This window comes from Marmota marmota, unplaced genomic scaffold, assembly GCF_001458135.2.
Source record: "Marmota marmota marmota unplaced genomic scaffold, marMar, whole genome shotgun sequence".
Lineage (NCBI taxonomy): Eukaryota > Metazoa > Chordata > Mammalia > Rodentia > Sciuridae > Marmota > Marmota marmota.
The window spans coordinates 1,839,464-1,864,117 of NW_026000254.1; the positions used below are offsets into that span (position 1 = coordinate 1,839,464).

Here is a 24,654-nt window from a genome sequence, read left to right on the forward strand (position 1 = left end):
TAACTAGATGCAATGGTAATAACAACAGTGCTAATTCATTTGGGGGTTAAGACCAAGGTTGAACTAAAATATAAAACAACATGCAAACTAGGAGAAGGAGAATCCGGAGTTTTAAAGTTCTTTTATTATTTGGGGTGATGGTGGAGAGGTTGATTGTAGGTTTTGTTAATAACACATTAAAATGTTAATTGTTCAAGTCAGTTGCATAACAACACATAGCAATGAATTGAGTGATTCTGAAGTATAATATTTAGACCTCATATCCTTATTAGGATATCTGCAAGAATAAAAAGAATCATGATGAAGTATCTTAAATATGTTAAGGACAACCTCTAAAAGAAAGTAAATATTATATAACTTAAATATAGTAAAAACTCAATCCTAAAGGATACAGGAGAAGAGAAAAAATTAAGCATGGGAAGCTCACGATAAGATAATAGAAATAAACTAAAAAAATCAGTAACTAAAATAAAAGTAAAGGTATGAAACTACCATTTTTAGTTTGGATTAGAAACAGCAAAATACAACTATAAGCTGTTTATAAGAGACACAAAACAAAAAATTTTTGTATGTCTCTTTTTAACAAAGCCTCAAAATATATAAAGGAAAATGATTGCAAATTAAGCCTGACTTTACATTATCATTGCTGAGGATGAAGATAAAATGTGAAAGTTCTTTTTAACTGAACAGAGTATCTATTGTTTTGTCTTCCCAGATGCCCTGGTTTTCTGATAATTGTTCACAGGAGTTTGCTTCAGAAATGGAGTGTGATGAGCAAATGCTTTAATATGTGGAACTGGCTAAGTGGGGGTTGGATAGAAAGCAATAAGTAGTCATTTCATATGCAAATAGGAAAATGATGGTCTGGCTCGTGTGATGGCAAAGAAGTTGATCAAAGTAGTACCTATTGTCCTTTAGGATGATACCAACTGCCCAGAGAGACTGGAGATGTAGTGCACTTGCCAATAAAATGTCTTAAAATTAGAGTATGTTGAAGTATTTCAAGTTTCTCCAGTGAGGTGACCAGAGATAAAGTGTAGGATAAAGTGGGTCCTCCTAAAAGTAGAGAGAAAGCATTGTAGCTTTGTGTGTGTGGAGGGGTATTGAGAATTGAACCCAGGGATGCTCTACCTCTGAGCTATAACCCCAGCCCTTTTTTATTTTTTAAAATTTTGAGACAGGGTCTCGCTAAGTTGCCAGGCTGATCTCCAACTTGCAATCCAATCCACTTGCTTCAATCTCTCAAACTGCTGAGATTACAGGTATGCACCCCCATGCCTAGCATATATGTAGCTTTTTAATAAGAGGAATCTGTTGCATATAGCCACGAATTGATGGCCAATGGCCAAATCACTGTGTGCCTTGTAAGATGGCAGATGTTGCAAAACATGCTTTACCCTGTTTCTAAAAATGTTTTGAAACTGGAATTTTGGAAGTTGGAATGGAGATGCTGTGGAGGAGTTCTAAGAATTAGGCCACCCTCCAAAACTTACCTCTCCTTTGGGATAGCGGTAACGATATTTATCTTGGTCCCGTAGTGCAAATTCTTCAGGGTAGTGTTCTTGGATTTCTTCATAGGTCATCTCCTCACAGACACCCTAAGAGAAAGTATTGGGGGACACAAGCATTCGCCTGGTGAAATCCAGACAGCCTTTGCCATAGTTCTAAGACCAATAATATGGTACTTGGGACTTGTGTGAGCACAGCTATGGAGTTGTGTTTGTTATTTGTGGGTGTGTATGTGAATATATATGTGTGGATGGTGTGTACTTGTGTGAGTATAAAAACAATAGTGTGTGGATGGGGGTGTGTTCTGGTTGAGTATATGATGCTTTTCTATGATTGTCTCAGTAGGTATATAAGTATACAATATACATATAATTATGTATTTTTATAAATATGTAGCCCTAAGAATTTGTGGTTGTATCTGCAAGTATGTATGCAGCATGCTTGTTAAAGGACTTAAGCCTTGCATATGTATTGTATTTGTGTGTGTGTGTGTGTGTGTGTTATGCCCGTGTGGATGTCTCTGTGGTATGAGTATCCATGCACATCTAAGTGTGTCTGCAGCACGTGGATCCATGAATATGTATCTTTCATGGTGTTTCTGTTCTATGTATATTTCTATTCCTGTGTCTGAGGCATGTGTGAATTTGCAGTAATATGCTTGAGGTTTTGTATCTGTGCTATGTTTATGTTCATGTTCATTATATGCTCCTCTGTGTCCATGTGGGGTATATATAGGGCTGCATGTGTCTATAATGAGTGTGTCCATATGAATCTCTAGGCATGTGTATGTATGTGCGGTATAGGCATGATGGTAGAAGAAGGTCCCTGTGTCTGTGAAGTTCATATGTACAATCATAAACATATTTGTGGCAGATATCTGTGATTTTGTATGCAAATACACATGTGTGAGCACAATATAGTCCATATTCTTCCATTTTATAGCATTTCCTATCCCTCCACCCCGACCCCTACTTTAGATAGAAAGATAAGTGACTGATCCTTATTTTTTAACAGGTGTCTGTATTTAGCAGGTGTCTGTATTTCAGAAATTTCAGAGAGCAAAACTAGTAAATTCTTAATGGTGTTAGAATGGGTTTCAATCTCTTTATCCAAGGAAGTAATGAGTTCTTTGGAAGCACAGAAGAGCTTCCAAGTCAGCTGAGAAATCTCCAGAAGTGAGGTGGCTGCTGGAGGTAGTGGCAAGTGATGTTGGATTTCTAAAGTTTCCTTCTGAGTATGTAAATTCCAATTAAACCTTCCTGAAGTGGGAAAGTGGCCTCTGTTGTCTTTTGGGTCATTTATCAGGCTTCCCTCAGGGTTGTGGAACTGAACCCTTGTCACAACCTATAAGTAGCTCTGCAGTGTCGACCTTCTCCAACTGACACTGCCCATGGAAGCATGTGTACCCTATTCAAACAGGTCCTTCCTGATTGGCTTCAACTTTCAATTTTGAGGCAAGCTGGGAGCCTTTTGCCTGTGGAAATGGTCACTAACACTCTCTTGACTTTAGGCAAAATGCTTAATTCCCCTTAATTTTATTTTCCTTATTTGAGAAATGAGAATTACAATTACCTTGTAGAAGTGTTTTGGATATTAGGGATAGTATATGTAAAAGATACTAGTACAGGGTGTACAAGGTACATTTAAAAGACTCAATTGATGGAATTAAACATTAATAATGTAATCAATAATAGAAAATAAATCAGAAACTTAGGCATCATTGCAAATTCTTGCTTCTTCCTTACTCATCCCCCTCTGGCCAATTCCTGAGATTCTGCCTCCTAAATCTCTCTCAAATCTATTCCTTTATTCTACCATCCATTTACCAGCAAATGTCATAATTTCATTCTTCTTTACAACATCAACTAAACTCTTATGATGACAAGTTTACATATTTGCACGTGTATGTTTTACTAAATAGCCCCTTTCTAAATATGTGTTCCTTTGTACATCTATATTTATATATGTATATGTGAAATATGTACACACATACATTTCTGAATTTATAGAAGCATTTCTAGCATGTTAACCTACCCCATGCAAGTTATCTACACCTGTGGTGAAGCTCTTATGTTGGGCCTTAACAACCACAACCTGTGAAGTACCACCCATTGCCAATGTACCTAAAGCATAGGTAAGAGAAGGATACCCTGAAAGAGATTTCCTAGTCACCAGAGTTGGTTCCTTCACCTCTCCTTCCTCCTTACTCCTTACACCGTCAAGTACCATTGACCCTATTATGTTGGAAACATTCCCAAAGTCCTTCTTCATTCCATCTTCATACCACTATTCTGGTTCCACATGCCTTTGCCTCTTGCCACACTAGTGCAGCCACCTGTCCTGACTGGTCTACATGCTCATCCTGGCATTGTTTTCACCTAGTCTCCATGCATGTACAGACTGGGCTTTTAAAATGGGAATTACATTCAGACCAATCTCCTTGACTTAGACCATGTTAATGGCTTCCCATCGATATTAGGGCAGGATCCAAATCCCTCAACATGGACTATAAGACCCTGTACCTAGGTCTTTTTCCAAACTCATCTCCCTTCTCCCCAGACCTCACTATCACTGTCCCAGAATCTCTGTCATTCTTTCTTTAGTTCCCTAAACATGCTAGCGTCTCTTCTCACCTCTGAGCCTTCATATAAGTAGTTCCCCATCTCTGAACTATGTTTATTGTTCCACTCCAAGCCCATTTTGCATGTTTCTTTTCTCATCCTTGGCTTCCTTCATGAATCTTTCCTTATAAATCTCTCTCACATGTGTGGTCAGGGGCACCCTCATCTTCTGATCTTCCACAGTCCCTTGTACTTCCTCTCTCGGAAACTTATGTCACACTGAGATATAGAGTCTTGCTGTCTGCCTTTGGGCTCTCTAAAAGTAGAGGCCTTCCAGGGATCCTTGAGACATAGAATTGTGTTGAGCACTAGATGATTGTTAAGAAATGTTTGTTGAATTAATTAGGTTCCCCATAAGAACTGGAGCAAAGACAACCTCAGGGATAAACCCATACTCAAACCCCCAACTCTGCCAGGAGATTCACCCCTTCCATCTCACCGCATCAATCTCATTCAGGGCCTTCCACTGCTCATAGGGGACACCCAGGGCTTCAGCTGTCTGGATGGTCCTCTTCATGTGGCTGGTCCACACTTTCAGGGAGTTGATACACTGGGACTGAATGAAGTTGGCCAGTGCATAGGCATACTAGGGATGGGGTGCAAAGGAAAAGATGAGGGGAAAAGGTGAGAAAGATAAGGTATCCATGAAAACAAGCTCAAATCTTCCACAAATTGTAGAGTGGAGATGTCCCAAATTTATAAAAAGGCATACCCTTGAGAAGGGAGAGATAGGAAGAGGTTATTCAACAAATACAAGATTACAGTTAGACAGGAGAAATAAGTTCCAGCATTGTATTTCACAGTAGAGTAACCATAATTAAAAATAAAATGTTGTGGGGCTGGGGTTGTAGAGCACTTGTGTAGCATGTGTGGGGCGCTGGGTTCGATACTCAGCACCACATAAAAATAAAATAAAGGTATTATGTCCAATTACAACTAAAAAATAAATTAATTAAAAATAAAATGTGTATAATTCAAAATAGCTAACATTTTGAGTTTTCTCACCACAAATCAATGATAAATTCATGAGGGGATGGATCAATATGCAGTATATAGATATAATGTATATGTATGTTGAAACATCACATTGTACTTGATAAGCATATGCATAATTACAAAGTGTAAAACAAAATAGAGCCATACTCTTTCCTATGTGGTTAAAGGTCAAGGAAACAGAAAAGAGTATGTGTGCTTGCACTTATGTATGTCTCTGTATGTGTTTGCAGTCACTGACTAAATACCCTACTAGGATATTCACTCATTCAAACAGATCCACCTCTAACATTTGTGGAGCCCAGGACAAGAATACAAATGCTGGCATACCACCCAAAATGCTCCTTCCTTTTTCCTTCCATTTTGGGCACCATCCTATGTTTCTATATGGCCTGAGTACATATCTGTGGACAATCAAGTCACATGACCAAGTTCTCTTCACACCAACCAATTGGGTACACCAATTCCTATGCTGTACCCCTTGGCCACCATTTGCCCTAAGATTGTATAAACTTCTGTGACACAGCCTGTCCTCAAGTGGTCAGACTCTCAGACAGGCCCATGTAGGCACTAGAAACAAATTCCCAGTCTTTAAAGATGGTAAGGTTCAAGATACCCAGAGAGTGGTCTGGAATGGGGAGGTAAGATTTGGGAGACATTTCTTTGATGCTGTGAATTCTTATTGCTTCAGCAGGGTTTCTAGTACCTAGGTATAAAGGGAATTCACATATATATTGAGGATATTGGGCCTTTGCTAAGTGCTAGGAATGTTCTTATTCTCAAAACACAGCCAGTCCATGGTAGGAAACAATGGCAGCAACTGCAAAGGGCTGTGGGAGCCCAGAAGACCAAGAGATCAGCTTTCCTTCTGTGAAGAGTTGTGTCATTAATCATAGATGGTGTGTTCTAGGAATATTTGCACAAATGCGTGCAAGTGCACATTTGTATCTACATATATAAGCATCACAAATATACACTTAATGATGGATATGTGTCATCAGTCAATATGCTCTAGCTAAAAAAGTTCTTGCCTGGCAGGTAGGAGACATGAGTTAACCCCTACCCCCCACTCCTTTACACAGCCACTCAGACACATCCCTGCCCTTCTCTGACCTTTTTTCCTAAAAGTAGTATTTGATCATCAGGCCTATCTTCTGTGAGAGTCAGTGTACACGATAAGTGAGGAGAAACAATACCACTCCCTGAGATGCAGTAGGTGCTGCATAAGTGAGAGTTACAGTGATGGGATTATAGTTGATGAGAAAGTACTTTTAAACCAGACCTGGTGCACTGTGCCCATAACAGTGCAGGATGGGCCTGGTGTGTGTGTGTGTGTGTGTGTGTGTGTGAGTGCAGGAGACACACAGATGGAGATGGCCATGTGTCCATCTGGGTTCTGGGTGTGTGGGTAGGGCAGGCCTAGCTCCCGTCAAGAGACTCCAGGTACAGGTAGTGCCACAGGGGAGGGTGCTACATCCAGGCAGGGTGATACCTCCAGTGGCCTCTATCTTTGCTCTGAGGAGCACAAGAAGTGAGTGTCAGATCAAAGTCTACCTCAATGGGAGGCTGCCAGTCTGGAGGTAAAAAAATAAAATAAAAAGAGCCCCGAGGTCCAGGCCTTCTGGGGCAACAGTGTACCTGGGACACCTCCCATATCTCCAGCAGGGATGTTGAAATCAAGCAGAAAGGCCCGGTCTTCAGTCTTTGCTTTGTCTCGTATCAGCTGTGGGACCTGCGACCTGGGGGACCTCTTTGCTCCTCTCTGAATCTCATCTTTCTCATCTATAAACTGGTGATGGTACTGGTCACCCCAAAGACATGTTTTTAAAACTAAGTCAGGCCACACATGTGGAAACAGATGGCGCCATGACTGTGCATAACAATGAATCTCCCTCCTGCACTTTATTTCCCAGTTGTTTCAGCCGAAGTGAGAAGTGAATCCTCCCAGCAAGCAATACCTGTGCTAAAAATCCCAGACAATTGGACCATGAGGTAAGCTTTGATCAGACACCCACTTATGCTCCTCAGAGCAAAGACAGAGGCCACTGGAAGTGTCACTCTGCCCTGAGGCACTACTTGTACCTGGAATCTTTTGACTAGAGCTAGCCCCTGCTCTGCCCACACAGCCCAGAGCCTAGCTGGACACGTAGCCATCTCCACATGTGTGTCTCCTACACTCACAAATGTGTACACACACACACACACACAGGAAATATATCCCTTTGTGCAGCCAACATCCAGAATGTGGTCATTATGCCTCACTGGGGGAGGACGCTCATGCCCTGTGAGAGTCAGAGATAGGCCAGATCAGGGAGAGATGAAGCCCAGGGTTTGGCAACCTGCCTAGAAGAAGTTAACAGTTATTGGGGGGCTTCATGGAGATCCAGATCTTGGAGCAAGAGTTGGGCCTTGGAAGGGAACAGGGGAGGCAGGAAGATGCAGTAAGCAGTGGGGACAATTAATGACAGTGTGATTCCTGCAGTGGGTTGGGGAGGGAAGACAGCATTTTCCCTGAGTTGGGAAGAATGGGTACTCAAAGTAGGTCTCTCAAGGGAGCTGTCTATGCACATGATGATTGCCAGATGACAGAGTGGCAGAGGAAGGTAGCAAGGTGTGTATGAACAAAGGCACAGAGTTGTGAGAAAGATGAGGAGACCGTCATTCAAGGGCCAAAGGTGGTCATTGTGATGGGATGGAGAAGCAGCCAGATTTGGGCAGGTCAGAATGAAGTTACCAGATTGAAGGAGCATTTGGCCTTTGGAAGCTATTAAGTTGCTATTTCAACACTGAGTGTCTGACAGTATGGAAGGGCATGAGTGACCTGAATCTGCTTCTACCCCATCATTGGGTACCCCCTACTCAGGACCCAGGTACTGGCAATGCTACCTGGACAGCTCAGGCAGCCCATCTTAGTGCATGGTGCCTTCCCTACCTGCTTGCCCCGAAGTGAGAGGCCAGAGTCACCTCCGATGCGGCCTCTGAGGTTGAGTTCACTCTCACCATGCCGGCATAGGTATATGGAGCGTGGTGTGACATGGATGTTCATGAGATAGTAGACTGTGCGGCTCTGGATGTGGTCCTGCACTCGGTTCACCGTGTAGCGTGTGCCCACATCGAAGATCTTGATGTAGGACAGGTGGCTGGGCCAGACACAAGTAGAAGGGAAGATCAGTGTCTGATGGTAGGGAGGGCTGATCCCAAGAGAAAACCCCAGCCACACACCTTGCTTTCAAGTTTCCTCTGCAATTCTGCTCTTAACTAACAAGATTCTATGGTTTGCCCTGTTCTGAATATCTGTTCTAGAGTCTTAGTTCCTGACTATCCTACAGGACTTATTGCCTACTACCATACCCCTCTTTCTCCTTTTCTCAGTTTCAGCTTGAGCAAAGCTGTATTTTTACCTTCACTCATCCCAAATCAAGCAGCTGGGGCTCTCTTCTCTGTGATTCACACTGCTGCAATAATCAGAAATAGAGTGATCTTCTGTATCTCTGAAATCAACATTTCATTGGCAGCTTCTGTCTTGTCCATTTCTCCTCCCCTTTAAATACTAATTGAAGTCTTCCCCTCTCTGTTTCTTTTTTTGCTACTTAAAATGTTTTATTTGTTCTTTTTAGTTATACATTACAGTAGAATGTATTTTGACATGTTATCCATATAGAGAATATAACTTCTCATTCTTCTGGGTGTATATGATGTAGAATTATATTGGTCGTAGGAAAGTAATGTCTGATTCATTCCTGCCATGATACAGTGTACTTTATATTCTACATCTGGGTGTGCATGTGCCTGTTTATCTCTCCACACTCAGAAAATGGAGTTAGACTGGGTGTTTTCCCTATTTGCCATGCAGTCTACAAACACCCTCCTCTGTTCTAGGCACTGTGTTTGGGGTGGGACCCAGCATCTGCCCTTTGGGAACTCTTAGGCCAGTCAGGAACATATACTTGGAAATATGTAATCAATGTTCATCATTAATTTCACAAATACTCACTGGAAGGTGTGCCAAGCACTGGGGCATAGGGATATAGAGGTGGTCCACAACATCACTGGAGAACCTGTGGTCCCTGCTCCAAGCTCCTCAACCACTTATCTGTGGAGGAGCTGAGGAATAAGTTGGAGATACTGACTAATCAGAAGATTAGAACCATGGAGCAAGACTTCTGAGGCCACTGATGTACCAGTCATTAATCCTTTGATTGTTAGATTGTAAGGAGTTCAGAGAGATTCCTCAGGTGTGGGAAGCTGGGCTTTGGAGCTATGCCACCAACACTGGTTGCACAGTAAGAAAATCAAGTAAACTGAAATATCTGTACTAGCCCAAAGTCATTGAGGAGTTTAATTCAGGAAACTTTTCCCTTGATCTCCCTAGTCCTTTATGTCTACACCCACTCATTATGCCCAGACCTATGATCCATGTCCAATGATTCCCACAGAGCACTTGGATTTGTTGAAATTTTCCGTGCATCTGGCAGGGATCGGAGATTTTAAGGTGCATGAATCCTTATGACTGTCATACAGAGAAGAGATCATTATCTCTGTGAAATACACAAAGATAAAGCTATTTGCCTAAGGTCACCTTAGGAAGTAGACTTGGGCTTTAACTCTAGAATGGTCCTCTCTCTAATCATCTCTCCTAGGATCCTTAGAGCCTAGGAGTAGAAAATATCTGATGTAACATTGTTTCCTAGTTATTCTCTGTTCCTAACACTAGGTACAGCATGTCTCTAGGAGAACTTCCAAATCACTCAGCTATGTCTGACATTTTATGTGCCTTCACACATGAGCCCCAGCTGACCTTACCTCATGTTACCAAGCTGTACCCATAGCTTCTTTGTTTCATTCTTATCTTCATGTCTTTGTTGTACCCTTGGAATATCCCTCTGTACTTCTCTCCTCTTACTCAGATTTCTAACTGGACCATTACAAAGTGCTGTTCTTGCTTAAAAAGATGTCCCTTGCCAGATTTCCCTCGTTGAGCTCCTATGCATCCATCCTTCAATAATCAGTACATAACTCTCTACAGAAAGTCACCTTTGAGCCCAGGGTCATGTAAAATCATTTAGAAGTGCTCAACACCAAAAGTATTACAGTAGCTCATTCCTATCCCCCACCATGTGTAATTTAAAATAAAAATTATAAACTTATGATAATATAAGTAGGTCCTACCAAATTCTGATTTTATGTTTTTCCATTTTGACTACCTTGATGCTGTTTTTATATTAAGTATGAAATGTTTTTAGGATAGTTTTCTTATTTTTGGAAGCCCCCACCTTGCCAGTACTCTAAGCACATGTTTAGTCTGTCTATTGGGCAACCCAGCTTTTCTAGATCTCTTCCTGCAAGTTCGACAAGGTTTCCTCCACTGCGGAACCATCCTCCAAACATCACTTGGTTTTCTGTCCCCAAAATTGTGACCAACTGTGTATAGACTGTCCTCTCCAACAAACTGGAAATTCTATCAAAGCAGGGATATCCCTTTATTCTTGGAGTTCCTTAGGCACAGCTAAGGCCGTCCTTAATGCACAAACTATAAATGTTCATTGATGGAAATATAATGAAATAATCTGGCCTACTATATATGTCGTCTTTAGTTCTTTAGGCCCAAACCAATACGTCAAAAAATAACAGAGCACTTGTAGTAGTCTAGACCCAGAGCTGGGGGCTTTCTTGATGCCATTCTTTCACTTCAGCCTCCCTTCTTTAACCTCCTAAAACCATATGCTTTTAGTCTACATGGTATGTTTGTGGAAATTTGAAAAGTTTATACTTTCCTCAGAGCATACAGAGCCACATTCTAGCACATACATACCGAAGTTGAATGAAGCAAAGCTGTGAAAATGCACATAAAGGCCATGGTCCTTGCACTGTCAACTCCCCCATCTGACATTTTTTTATGTTATAGGGATATAAGAAAGGAAAAACCAGCTGGAAGTTTGGGAATATGGGTTTCAGTTTATGCTCTGCTGCTGACTCATTGTATTATCTCAGGCAAACCTTTAACCTGATCTAGGCCTCAGTTTTCCCTTCTAAGGAGTGGAGTAATAACAATGCTCATTTCTTAGTACTTCAGTTGGGTAAAGCTGAAAGAATGTTATGTAAACTTCTTAGGGTGGTGAAGATTATTTATGTCCTCTTTACAATTTACACTTGAGCCTCAAAGAGTGTAGGTGAACAGGATCCTTTCCCATTTTAATCAATTTTGAAAGAAAGCAGGGTTCTGGGAACAATTTACATCTAAACTCATATCTCTTATGGACTGGCAGTTAATACCTCTCCTATCTTTAGCTAGTATTACGATGGAAAATATATTATTTTTCATGGATATTCCCATATGTCAACATATTATGGAAGCTTTTTGAGAATAGAACCCATTTCTATTCCCCGTGTTTATAATCTCTACATACACCACAGCCCAAAAGGGTCCAAATGATTGCTGATTAAAGAGGTATGTGAGTGTTGTGAGAAGAGACATGATAAGAAGATAGAATATATATAGTTAGAGTCCTAGTTCTACCCCTCACTTGTGTTGGGAGCTTGGGAAAGTAGTTTCAATCCTCTAAGAATTCAATTTCCTCTTCTTAAAAAATTTTATGATGATATTTATCAGTCTCCTTTACAGGGCTTCTGTGTGGGATTCAGTGAAAGAAAGAAGTGGAACATGTTTGAAAACTGAAGTATTATTGAGTGTGAAGAATACTTTTACAATAATAGTAGCAAACACCCAAGGGAAGGAGGCATTTGTTTTCAGAAATAAAGGTTCTGATCTGTCCATATTACTCAGGAAGGCACTATTTCAGTCATCTCATGAATACCTCACACTGCCATGAAGACAGATCATCAAGTTGTTCCCCTGATGTTAAAAATAGAGAGATTGGAGGCCCAGGGAAGGAGGATGTTTCCATATAAGGACATCAAAACTACACTAAGGATCCAGGTCTTAACTTTGGGATGTTGGGCTCTTACCTGTCCAATTCATCATCCAAGGGTTGATAGTTGACCTCATAGCATTCAATTCTCTTTAGAAAATCTTCCAGAACTTTTTCTCGGTCACAGTCTATGTAATCAGGGCTGCCAAGTTTCACTTGCTGGAAGAAGGGAGAAGAACAGAGGGACCAAGGGATACATTGTAAGATAAAGACTCTGAAAGTGTTCTTGGGAAAAGCCCTTAGAAACCACTGAATACAACATCCCTTATTATAAAGGTGAGAAAATTGAAACTTGGAGAACCTTGCCAGAGTTTACAAAAATCAGTTAAGTGAAGAAAAGATTAGAAACTCCTCATTTCTTATCTCCAGGTGGTTAGAAAAAGGACTATTTTATTGCATTCCCTGCCACAGCACACACTGTTTAGGAAGCATATTAATAAGAGGACTAGACATTGTGATGTAAAAAAATGGCTACAGAAAAAAGAAGCAGAAAACTTGGCTAGGAGTCATAATGGCTCACATATTTGGAGCCTTTACTGGAAGAATGTGACATATTCTCTTTGGTTTTCTGAAGGGCTAACAGTTCCTATCCCCCAATATCCATTTTCTCCTTTCACATTTCCCATCCCATTCCCTCCCAGTAATGTTAGCCTACACAGAATCTGGAAATCATTCCAGATGCTTCTTTTTATCATCCCTTATCTCTTAGCAGGCACCAAATCCTCTCCAATCCCTTCTAAATATTCATTTTCTCTTGCCTGTACTAACTAGGGCTTTGTGACTAACTAATTTGTCTAGTCATGTTATTTCTGATATATTTACCATACCGGCAGCCAGAAGGGTATATCTAACATGCATATCCGATCATGTATTCTCCAGTTTAAAACCCATTAAACCCATCGCCATTTCCTTATATCTTTTAGCCCAACGTGTCAACTATTTTTAGCACGTGGCTTATGGCTTATCATGAGTAAGACCGAAATTATTTCTTAGTCTTTATTTCTCACTGCTTCCCATTCCATCACACATTTGATGTAGCCAATCTAAGCTATTTATAGCTCCCAGAGATGTCATACTTAGTATAAGCTCTTTCTTATTCCCATTCTTTACCAGTAAAATTCCCATCCATTCTTCAAGGTGCATCTCAACTATTACCTCCACTGGGAAACCTTCCCTGACATACCCTTACTACTGTATTCTGACACTCTCCCCTGTTTCCTCATATCAGCTTTGATCTCAGAGTTCTGTCTATATACTTTCCAGTCTCCTTCACTTGGCCATAAACTTAAGAGAAGGATTTTCACGTAACCATTTCTATGTTCTATTGCCAAGAATGGCCCATCCTAGATATATAATGAATTTATATTAAATCAATAAATAGATGGATGGGTAGATGAAGAGCTAAGAGAGGAATTGGACATGTTCTATGTCTCAAGAGGTTAAAAATATAGGACCAATGATTGGAAATTACAGGGAGGAAGGTTTCAGTTTGATTGGGCTACATTTGTTGAAGGCAGTGAGCTATTTGTCCTTGCATGTATTAAAATAAAATCTAAACAAACATTTAACTGAGATTTCAAGTACCTGATGGAGGATTGTAGGAGATGATCTTTAAGGGCATCTTATATTCCTAAGCTCTGGTAATTTAATGAGGTAGGGAACAACAAAATATTGTGAATGATCTAGTTCTAAACACATGGCTAGATTCTAAAAGTGGTGATAGTTCTTATATGAATTGTGGTACAGAATAAAGAACATAGGTTTTCTAGGTGGATAGCCATTTCAAGGCAGAGCTAGCATTCCTGTCTTTTTCTGGCTGTATAAATCTTTGACAATTCATTTATCCTCTTGGAACCCTATTTTCATCTCTGTAACATAGAAACGATCCCTAATATGCAGGTTTGTTGTGGAAAAAAATGAGGAAAATTTGATGCTTTGTGCCTCTATCAGGCTCTTTACATATTGGCTTTACCTAATTCCATAGGGTTATTGTGGGCCAGGATGGTCAGGGAATCGTGCCTATGCAAAGTGAAAGCAAAAGCTCAGGTAAGAGTACTTCCTTTAATCTTACAGAAATAAACTGGGTATGGTAGCAAACATCTGTAATCCCAGGAGCAAAGGAGGCTGAGGCAGAAGGATTGCAAGTTCAAAGCCAGCCTCAGGAACTTAGTGAGACACTAAGCAACTTAGCAAGACACTGACTCATATTAAAAAAAGAAAAGAAATAAAAAGGGCTGTGGATATGGCTCAGTGGTTAAGCACCCCTAGGTTCAATCCCTGGTACCAAAAAAAAAAAAAAAAAAAAATCTTACAGAGATCTTTAGGTAGGAGCCAAAACTAAGACAGCAAAAACTAAGAAGGAAAAGTAACTGTTGCCTTACCTTGATGTTTTCTGCAATGATGTCAGGGTCATTACATATAGACTCAATGAAAAAGACCTGTAAGAGAAACATAAAAAAAGATGTCTAAGTCTGGGGATGTAGTTCAGTGGTAAAAGTCTTGCCTAGCATGCATGAAGCCTTGGGTTTAAACCCAGCTCTGAAAGATAGAAAGAAAGAGAGACAGAGGTTTGATCTCTAACTCTGAAAGGGGATGTTCCAACTGGGAATTATATTTGGTAGGAGCCAAACATAGATGTATCCCTTCTCCCCTTGAGTGATCTCCAGGGGCATGCCTGACAATAGAATCTCATACAGTGATGTTTCAGGCTTGAGTTTTATGAGCTATCCTGGCCTTAAACTAAATGACCCTGGATTGTTGTTTTGTGTTTTTACTGCTTTTTAAGTCTGTTGTATTTTTTTGTAGTGGTTCTCAACTCCTTCATCATTGTCATGCCCCACCCTCAGTGTCAACCTGTCAGTAACCATTTTCCATTGCCTAATGTGGTACATCTCCTTTCCATTCTGTTTTGCTGCTTCTGACTATGCTCCGGAAAACCAGACAACCAAATGAATATATTGAGCCTATGGTGGCCAATTTGGTTGTTCTGAGTATCCTATTTAGTCTTTCTTTGGAGTTTGTACTGGATAAGTAGGTTCTAGACAAGAATGGGACTATTACTGTACCTTGTACCCATGTTCCTTTGCAAACTGCAGAATCAGTGACCGTCTTTCTCTGGTAGTGTTGGTGGCATCAAAAACCTAGAGATAGGTAATGAAATTGGCTTACTCTGTATCTAGTGTTGACAGAACACTCACTCTTTTTCCATGTCTGTGCTAAGTGGAGGGCTTCTAGAAAGCGGTAGACTTTTTAGAGGATCTTGAAGGAAAGGAAGAATTAACTTATCTCAATTTCACAAACACTTATCAAGCACTTTCTGTCTGCCCAGAAATGTACCAGATCCTGTGAGTATAATAAGGCAAAAGAAAAACTGTAGGTTTTTATTAGGATTATTTTACAGGTGGAGTAACTTAGGCATAGAAGAAAGACTTACCTTCACTAGTCACTAAGAGTTGCTGACAGAGCAGAGCTATTGGTTTCCTCAAGTCCTACATGAGTCCTCTTCCTTCCTTAACAACTTAAAAGTCCTTAAGAGTAGGAAACAACTCCCTAATCTCAGCAACTTAGATCAGACCCTTTGCAAATTTAAGAATCTTTTCCTCCTTTAGAAATTGGGGATGTATAGGTAAATCTCTAGAACTCAAAAATGTTTGTACTGTAGTCTTATATTCCAGTAGAGCCCTGCTGAATTCTTAGGGGTTCATTAGTAGTACACAGTGGTTAAGAGTGGGGATTACCAAGCTACACAATCTGGATTTCAGTTTGGGCCCTACCATATACATGTTGTGCTACCTTGGGGAATTATGTAATCTCTCTGTTCCATTCTTCCAGGCTTTCAAATGGGGCATGACAATATCTCATGGGGTAGTGTGCAACTAAATTATTAATATGAGCAAAGTACTTAGAATAATATATGGAATAGTTAATTCTCAGTATATATTAGCTATTTTCCATTCCAGCAGATGCCCAAAGAAAATAATGGAAATTTCTTTACCGCAACATGACCTTCCTCATGGCTAAGATAGTTATGAACATCCTTCAGGGCTGCCAATGCACACTGCCTGAAAAATATACAGAAAGAAACAGACAACCCTTATCTCCAAGATGGTTTTCTCTCTCTTTTTCTGCATTATCGTTTGTACCATCTCTCATATGTCTTACACTAAATTATTCATCCTTTGAACATCTACACAGGATGTACTATGTTCTAGGCACCATGTCAAGCACAGAGGGGTCAAACAGTTGTAATTGGATCTGTGTGTACAGCTTAGAGGCAGGAATAAAGTGACATGTTTGGGAAAGTCTAAGTAATGACAGCAGACCCAATTTTAAGTGTTTCAATGCTTGTGATAAGGAAACTCAAGCTAAATATCATATCAACCCAAGTAGGGCTTAGGTGTGTGGTCTTTAAAGTTAAAGTCATGCCGTGGCATGAGTAATATTGTAAGTGTAGGCATTACAGTGGCAATGTATTTTCAGCAAAAAAAAAATCTCTTTAGTGATTACTTGTAGCTAGGTTCTATGGTGAGGACATGGATTAATAAATGAGACCCAGGCTCCATTGTGGAAGTACTCAGAATCACATAGGGGAAAGAGATCTTAAGGTTGGCCAAGCTATTTAGACTTTCATCTCAAATGCTAGGCTAAGAAGTTTCTACTCTCCTGTTAGAAGTAGAAGAACATAAAAGGTTCCTGATAAGAAGATGGTTAGCAGGATTTGAGCAGGGATGTCCCAATTACCCTTTGAGTAGGGCTTTGTCTCTTACCCAGGTTACTCTGTCCCACTCTCCCATGATCTGAAGAAAGGCCTCCCTCAGCCAACGGGTAGCACAGGTCCGTAATATGTTGGGTACTTACTTCCTGATAAGTAGGGCCTCCATGTTGTCTGGGAGAAAGAATTCGTAGTTCTTGTAGCTCACTGCCTCTCGTCGATACTGGCCTAAATTAAACACTGAAAGCAGGGAGCCCTAGTGAAGAGGTTGGGAAGATCCCAGTGGCCAAAAAATGTCCTTGCTTAGAGGGACTCAGAGGTAGAAGAAGGTATAATTTTAAGCAACAAAATGTGCATGTAAAGATTCAAATTATAAACTACCAGCCCATTATTTTCCTCATAACAGCCCTGCAAGTTATATGGATGACCACTCCCACTTTATAAATGAGGAAAGTGAAGTTCAGAGATAGAAAATAACTTTCACAGTTAAAAAGTGGGGATCTAGGATTGAAACCCAAGTATGTTTGGCTCTAAAATTATTCTATTTTATCATAAACTGCAACCTTCTCAATGTCTTACTCCACTGGAAAGATGAAGAGACAGAGATTCAGGAAGTAAAATCAATCAATCACCAGGGTCAAACTGAGTGAGGTAGTAACAGACATACACTAGGCCTTCTAACTCCTAGCCTAGTGCTATTTCATTTTTCTGTATCAGGACAAAGAATTTAAATCTAAATCTCTAGTCCATACTCTCCTACTTGTAATGGTGAAAAGTCATAGGGGAGAAAAGGAATGAAGGATAAGAGGATAAGAAGCCAAGCAGGGAATATTTCACTCATTCATCTAACAAATACTATTGATGACAATTCTGTGAAGAAGGATATGAGTTCTGGATCTCAGAGAATAACCAGGTCTTCATGATGGGGCCTTCAAGGAGCTCACAAACCAGCAGGTAGGACATCAAATTAACCAGTAAAGATAGAGTTCCCATGTAATTTGTTAAGTGCTCTGGCGAACAATATAGAGTTATGCAAAAGAGTGAGGGAGAAGGAGAGACAAATTCCATCTGGATTGATCTGAGATTTCTTAGAGAAAGTGGCATTGAAACATGCTTACTGGGGTAGGTGCCTTTTATAGGTATGCACAGAAATGAGGGTAGGAAACAAGGGCATTCCTGGAAAAGAATAGCTCAAGCAAAGGTATAGATAGTATCAGCAGATGAGACTATTTGTGGATGGTGTGTCAATCCACTGGGGTTGGGGCCTGAGAGGCTGGAAGGGACCAATTGTGGAGGCCTTGAATGACAGGCTAAGGAGACTTGGTTTAAACCTGCAGCTCAAGGGGACTCTTAAAGGCTATAGTTATGTCTGCTTTGTGCTTTGAAAAAAGACTATGTAGGCCTCTGTGAGGAGTGAGTAGAATGGAGCAGATAGGAAGAGGGGGGTCATAGCAAAGACCCATGTGCCACAGTACCATGTGTCCCTCCACTCAGCATAGGTTCCTCAGAGCTTGTAGTCCTCCCTGAGAGTGGTTCCTTCTCACTTTCCCTTCTGCTATGTTACCCTCCTCTCATATGACCTAGCATAAATATACCCAATCTGGGAAGTTTTTATTGCCTTCCAGTTGACAATTTCATTTCTAAGCCCCCTAAGCACCTTGCTCAGGGACTTCTAGGTGATACGAGGTATTCTTATGTATCATAATCAAGTTAAGAACTCTTTAAGGACAGGGCACAGTCTATTCTGTTTTTTCATCCTCAATGCCCGGCATGTGTTTTGGCACATGGAAAACTCTCCATTGGTGGAGTAGGGAAAGAAGAAATGAGGGGGGTGAAGAGAGGATCTGGGGTCTAGGATGTAACTCAGCAGTATTGTGTGCTTATCATGTACTAGGCTTTGGGTTCAATTGCAAGCAGAGAGAGAAAACTTGAAGAAAGGGAAGAAAGATGAATGGAGGGAAAAGGGTATATGGATAGGATGTTGGGATGGGCAAGGGAAATACAGAGAGGAAGTGAATAGAGAAAAGGAGAGTACAGAACCAGTATAGGAATATTTTTCTCTTCCTATCAGTAGGGCCAATGCATTAGGTCTAGCACAATAAGTGTCAGGCTTGGAGTCAAACATATCCTGGTTCTGTCACTTACAGCTATTTGCCTTTAGACAAGGCATTTCATCTCTTTGGCCTTAATTTCTCCAATTATGAAATGATGAAGATGTGATAATGCTAATAAGAGTAGTGATGTTGGCAGTGCAATTATAGCAATGATAATAAAACTAGTATATTGCTCTCAGAAGGTTGTTTTTGTGGTCATGAAACATCTTGAGAGCAGGCATTAAGTCTTTTTTTTTTGTACCAGGGATTGAACCCAGAGACACTTAACCACTGAGCCACATCCCCAGCCCTTTTATTTTATAGTTTCATTTTCATTTTGAGACAAGTTATCACTAAGTTGCTTAGTGTCTTGCTAAGTTGCTGAGGCTAGGTTTGAACTTGCAATCCTACTACCTCAGCCTCCTGAGCCACTGAGATTATACGCATGCACTACCATGCCCAGCAGCACTAAGTCTTAATACTAGTTTTCATGTGCTTACCACCCATCATGGGACTGGGCATAGAGTACGTACTCAAGAAATTATAAAATTTATAAGAATGTAGTAGCAGTGATATAATATTAGTAGTAATAATGGTAGTAATGTAATCCAGGTAATAATGATGATGAGGCATTTTTGACACTGAGGGTTTTGGCCCCCTACCTTACTCAGTTTTCTACCAGTGTCTGCAGGAGGGATGTATAACAGAAGGTTTCAGAGACATACCTTTAGTTGGTGTTCCTACCCAATTAAGATATCGTGTGAGCTTCGTGGAGATATAGGTCTTGCCTCTAGCTGGTAAACCCACCATGATCACCATCGTTGGGGAATTGGTAAACTGGGGTATGGATGCTGGAAGACAAACAGAGAGTCAAAAGCTTATCCCCAGAACTATATAATATTCTGGCATTAGCTCAGAGATGTAGAGTTGAAAAGAACATCTCTCCCACCATTACAAAGGGAAAAAAAAAGCTGAAAACTGCATACTAATGACTTTCTTTGAACTCATAATAAACTGAGGTTGCAGGATAAATAGCTAACCGCAAACATGTAAAAACAGGCATCTGCTGGGAGCAAGAGGACACAGGCATTTGCTTACCTGGGGCAGATACTGATGAGCAACATATAAACTCCTAAGAAGATGCAACTAAAATTTATAAATGAATTGCTAAAGGCTAGTTGTGGGCCAATGTGAGAATGTGAAGCACATAGGGTCTGTAGACATAGATGGTTTCATATCCTTTTGTTATTTTCTTCCAGGAATTCTACCAGGTGCTTTCAGGGAAGACTGAGAAGGATCCTGAGAAAGATATCTTGTAGTTCTGGATTGGGGAGGAAAATGGAACAAATAACCATTGCTGAAATTCTGCTGAGACCATTGCCTCTATATTCTCTATGGGGTTAAAAAAAGCCTTAATATTTATGGAGAAAGGCAACAAAAATCTGTAGATGAGAGCACTGGTGGAAACTCACTGCTGCTGGTAGTGCAATGGTCAATACCAGACAAATCTACCCTATTCTTCTGAGGGGGAAACCCCCCTTAAACTGCAGAAGGAAGGGCAACAAAACTGAGAGCACTGGTGAAAACTCTGTATATTTAAAGGAGAGAAATGAAGGAAAGAGTTATAATCCAGGAGGGGCAGGAAAATATGCTAGGCCCACCATTACATTTGGAGGGGGGACAGAAATACTTGTGAAAGTCATACCTCCAACACGCAGGGTAAACCTGCCTAAGACTGACTTAATCAGAATAACATGGAATGCTCTAGTCTCCTATTCCTCACTACCAGGCTAAAAATAATAGTGAAGTTGGGCATGGTGGCACATGCCTGTAATCCCAGTGACATAGGAGGCTGAGGCAGGAGGATCTTAAATTCAAGGCTAGCCTCAGCAGCTTTGTGAGAACCTAAGCAACTTAGTGAAACCCTGTCTCAAAATGAAAAAAAGGGAGGCTGAGAATGTGGCTCAGTAGTTAAGTGTCCTGGGTTTAATCCCTGATACCAAAAAGAAAAAGGAGTGAAATATATATATAAAAGATGCAAGAGATAGATTGTCTCCAGGAAGCAGCCCAAAAGGCAGAATCTAGGATAGAATAAAAGTCCAAAGAGACAATGCAGTCATCAGAACCAGACTCAGTTATGATGAAGATTTTTGATTTATCAGAGGATTTAAAATAGATATTATTAATGTGTTAAAGGCTCTATTGGAAAAGGTAATCATGAATGATCACACAGATGATTTCAGAAGGTGGATGGAAAGTGTAAGAAATAATCAAATTAAGTGCAAAATAAATGGAGGAAAAAGGAGAAAGAAAGAAAGAAAGAAATGAAAAAAAGAAAACTGTACAAAATAATAGTTGTGGAACAATACCTAGAAGTGTAACATATATGTGCTTAGAAAACAGAGAGGGAAGAAATAGCAGGGCAGAAGAAATATTTGAAAGCATAGTAACCAAAAATTTCCAAAATTAGTGATTAACACCAAAAAATAGATCTAAAAAATTAGAGGACACCAAGCATAGTAAATTTCAAAAACACACCCATAAATATCAAATTCATATTGCAGAAAATCAGGACAAAAATAAAATCTTGAGCTGGGCATGCCTGTAATCCCAGTGGCTTGGGAGGCTGAGACACGAGGATCGTGAGTTCAAAGCCAGCCTCAGCAACATAGCGAGGCACTAAGCAACTCAGTGAGACCTTGTCTCTAAATAAAATACAAAATAGGTTTGGGGATGTGGCTCAGTGGTTGAATGCCCCTGAGTTTAATTCTCAGTACCAAAACAAACAAACAAGAAAAATAACAAAAAAATAAAATCTTGAAGGGAGCCAGGAAGGAAAGGGTAGGTGGTAAACATGTTACCTACAGAGAAACAAGGAGAAGAATTATACTAGACTTCTTGTCAGAAATCACATAAGCAAAAAAGTCAGAGGAATGAAATTTTTAAAGTGTTGAAAGAAAAAAGTGCCAATCTAGAATTCTAAATTCACAAAACTATATTTCAAAAATCAAAAGAAGGGCCAGGCACACTAGCACATATCTGTAAACCCTACAGCTTGCGGGGTGGGGGCTAAGGCAGGAGGACCACTATTTCAAAGCCAGCCTCAGCAACTTAGCAAGCCCCTAAGCAGCTCAGTGAGACCCTGTCTCACATGCGTGGCCCTGGGATCGATCTTCAGCACCACATAAAAATAAATAAATAAAATAAAGGTATTGTGTCCAACTACTAAAAAAAAAAAAAGGCTGGGGATGTGGCTCAGTGGTTAAGCATCCCTGGGTTCAATCCCCAGTACCAACCAACTAACAAACAAACAAAAAACAACCCACAAAACACTTAAATATTAAGTAAATGCAGGAGATAAAATGAGATAATAAAAATGATCAAATATTCACAATGCAATAGCACACCAGAACTTCCTGCTCCTTTATAATTATAAATTAGTATCAATTGATCAACCTTCCTCCATCCCACTGCTTTCCCCAGACTCTAGAAACCACCATTCTGCTCTCAATATCTATGAGCACAACCATTTAGGTTCCACATGTGAGTAAAATCATGTGGTACTTATTTTTCTGTGCAGTGTTTATTTCTGGTATCCCGGAAACATGTACAATTTTTGTGTATCAGTTTAAAAATTTTAAATGACAAAATATAATGAGAAAAGTTAAGGAAAAAGAGGGGAAAAAGAACCAAATCAAATACAATGAATAAGAAATAGCAAGAACAAATACAATGAATAGAAAACAGTTTGCAATGTGGTAGATTTTAATCCAATTATATAAAAATCACTTTCATCATGAATTGCCTAAAGCCACACCAAAGACAAAGATTGTCTTGTTGGATAAAAAAGCAAGATCCAACTACAAAACAGTGCATTTTTTGTTGTTGTCTATAAAACATACAGCTGGATCTGATTCTGGAACCTTCTTTAATCTCTCACTAACACAAATATAAAACCTTGATAGAATGTCTGGACACAGATATGAATACTGAAAAGTAAATAGACATATAAGTGGTAGACATATAAGTGGGTGAATCAGGGAAGAACACCAGAGTATGTATAAAGGACCACTTAAACAGTTGGAAGTTCAACATTATATTTTTCTCCTTCAGTGTCCTGAGCCTGAATTCAATATGGCATGAAACCTAGAAGTGAGCATTCTTTAGCAGACAGTCAGATGCACAAGAAAGCTTATAGTCTGAGCTTAAGATATGGAAATGAGAAATTGAGATCAGAGAAATTTCCCCTAAAATCCCTTGGGTTTTTATTTACTCTACTTGTTCGGTTCCACAGTAAAAGTGGCAATAGGAAAAGTGGCCAGAAACATGAGTGGCCCAGAATGAAGCCTCCAGGAATCAAAACTCAACCATGGCATGAGATTCTTTCTGTAGGTTGAGACAGTGTCAGGAGGACACAAGTAGACTTCATACAAGTTTTTCCTCTATCCTCTTGCAACTTTTTCTGGACATGACAATGAGTAGTTTCTGAGTAGAGGACAGAAAATGGGATCCTAGGGAACTGGAAAGTACCAAAAAGACAGGGAAGAGTCAAGATTTTATCTGCGATCTGTGAGTGTTTGATCCTAATTACCATACCAAAGATCTGAAGACTCAATTAGCAAGAAGGCTTTTTAAAAATTTTCTTGTAGTTGTAGATGGACAGAATGCCTTTATTTTATTTGTTTATTTTTATGTGGTGCTGAGGATCAAACCCAGTACCTCACGCATGCTAGGCAAGTGCTCTACCACTGAGCCCCAGCCCCAACACTAGCAAGAAGACTTTTATCCAGATACCAGACTGACCACTAGGTGGTGCACATATAGGACAGCCCTAAATAGTACTACTGCAAAAGCTTTGAAAATTGAATTGATGTTGGAACTATGATACACAGAAGGCTAGAAGAAAAATGTCAACCTTCGCCATACAATGTAAACAAGATTCATAATCTCAAAATAATAATTACAATCTCCAGAATACAAAATCTATCAGTGCTGTGGTTTGGATATGATTTTATTATGTCTCCCAAGGGTACATTGTGATTGAAGGCTTGGTTAAAAGGTTGGTAATGTTAGGAGGGGATGCCTAGTGGAAGGTCCTTAGGTCATTGGGAACATATTAAGGTAGTTTTGTGCAACTGCTTGGTAGTTCTCATGTGACCCCTTGAATTCCTGGTGGATTGTGATAAAAGGAACAAACCTGGCCCTACCCATCAACTCTTTCTGTTCCTGTTTGAGATGTGACCACTGCTGTTACAACATGCACTCCCACCATGATGTGGTGCCATCTGCCACTCTTGACAGAGGCCAAACCAATGTTCGGCACCTCCAAAACTAGGAGCTAAATAAACTTTTCTTTTATAGTTTAGCTGCCTCAGATAGTTCATGGTAGTAATTCAAAGCTAACTAATAAAATCAGCATGCAAAGAACCATGAAAATCTCCATCATGTGGAAAAAGACAAACAATAGTTACAAACAATAAGACATTAAAATTATGTGTAATAAAATTTATGCATTATAAATATGATTGATGAGCAATAACAATCTTGGAACAAATATTAAAAGTAGAAGAATTCAGCAAAAAATGGAAGATATAAACAAAAATCAAATGGATATTTTGAACTAAAAATATAATATCTGAAATTTAAAATATCAAGAATGAAATAGGAGGGCTAGGGTTGTAGCTCAGTGGTAGAGTGCTTGCCTAGCATGTGTGAGGAACTGAGTTCGATTCTTACCACTACATATAAATGAATAAAATAATAATCCATTGATAACTAAAAAAATGTTTAAAAGAATG

At 39.9% G+C, this 24,654-nt stretch overlaps 1 protein-coding gene across 15 annotated transcripts in view; it reads right to left on the reverse strand.

Annotated features, from left to right (window-relative positions):
- Pfkfb1 (6-phosphofructo-2-kinase/fructose-2,6-biphosphatase 1) overlaps nt 1-24,654 on the reverse strand; it is a 54,161-nt gene that overhangs the window by 9,081 nt on the left and 20,426 nt on the right. For 11 of the 15 annotated variants that reach the window (XR_007344860.1, XR_007344859.1, XR_007344858.1 and 8 more), the window contains 9 exons: nt 19,582-19,707; nt 16,910-17,003; nt 16,047-16,122; nt 15,118-15,192; nt 14,434-14,490; nt 12,090-12,211; nt 8,056-8,263; nt 4,570-4,716; nt 1,494-1,598 (listed from right to left, as the gene is read on the reverse strand). Coding sequence is in view for 12 of the 15 variants with exons in the window: in XM_048796688.1 (XP_048652645.1) it covers nt 1,494-1,598; nt 4,570-4,716; nt 8,056-8,263; nt 12,090-12,211; nt 14,434-14,490; nt 15,118-15,192; nt 16,047-16,122; nt 16,910-17,003; nt 19,582-19,707 (1,010 nt within the window). In the remaining 3 variants the exon portion in view is untranslated. Of the gene's footprint in view, nt 1-1,493; nt 1,599-4,569; nt 4,717-8,055; nt 8,264-12,089; nt 12,212-14,433; nt 14,491-15,117; nt 15,193-16,046; nt 16,123-16,909; nt 17,004-19,581; nt 19,708-19,954; nt 20,178-24,654 lie in introns of those variants that run through there. The other 4 variants (XM_015506516.2, XM_015506515.2, XM_015506513.2 and 1 more) reach the window with 2 other exon arrangements.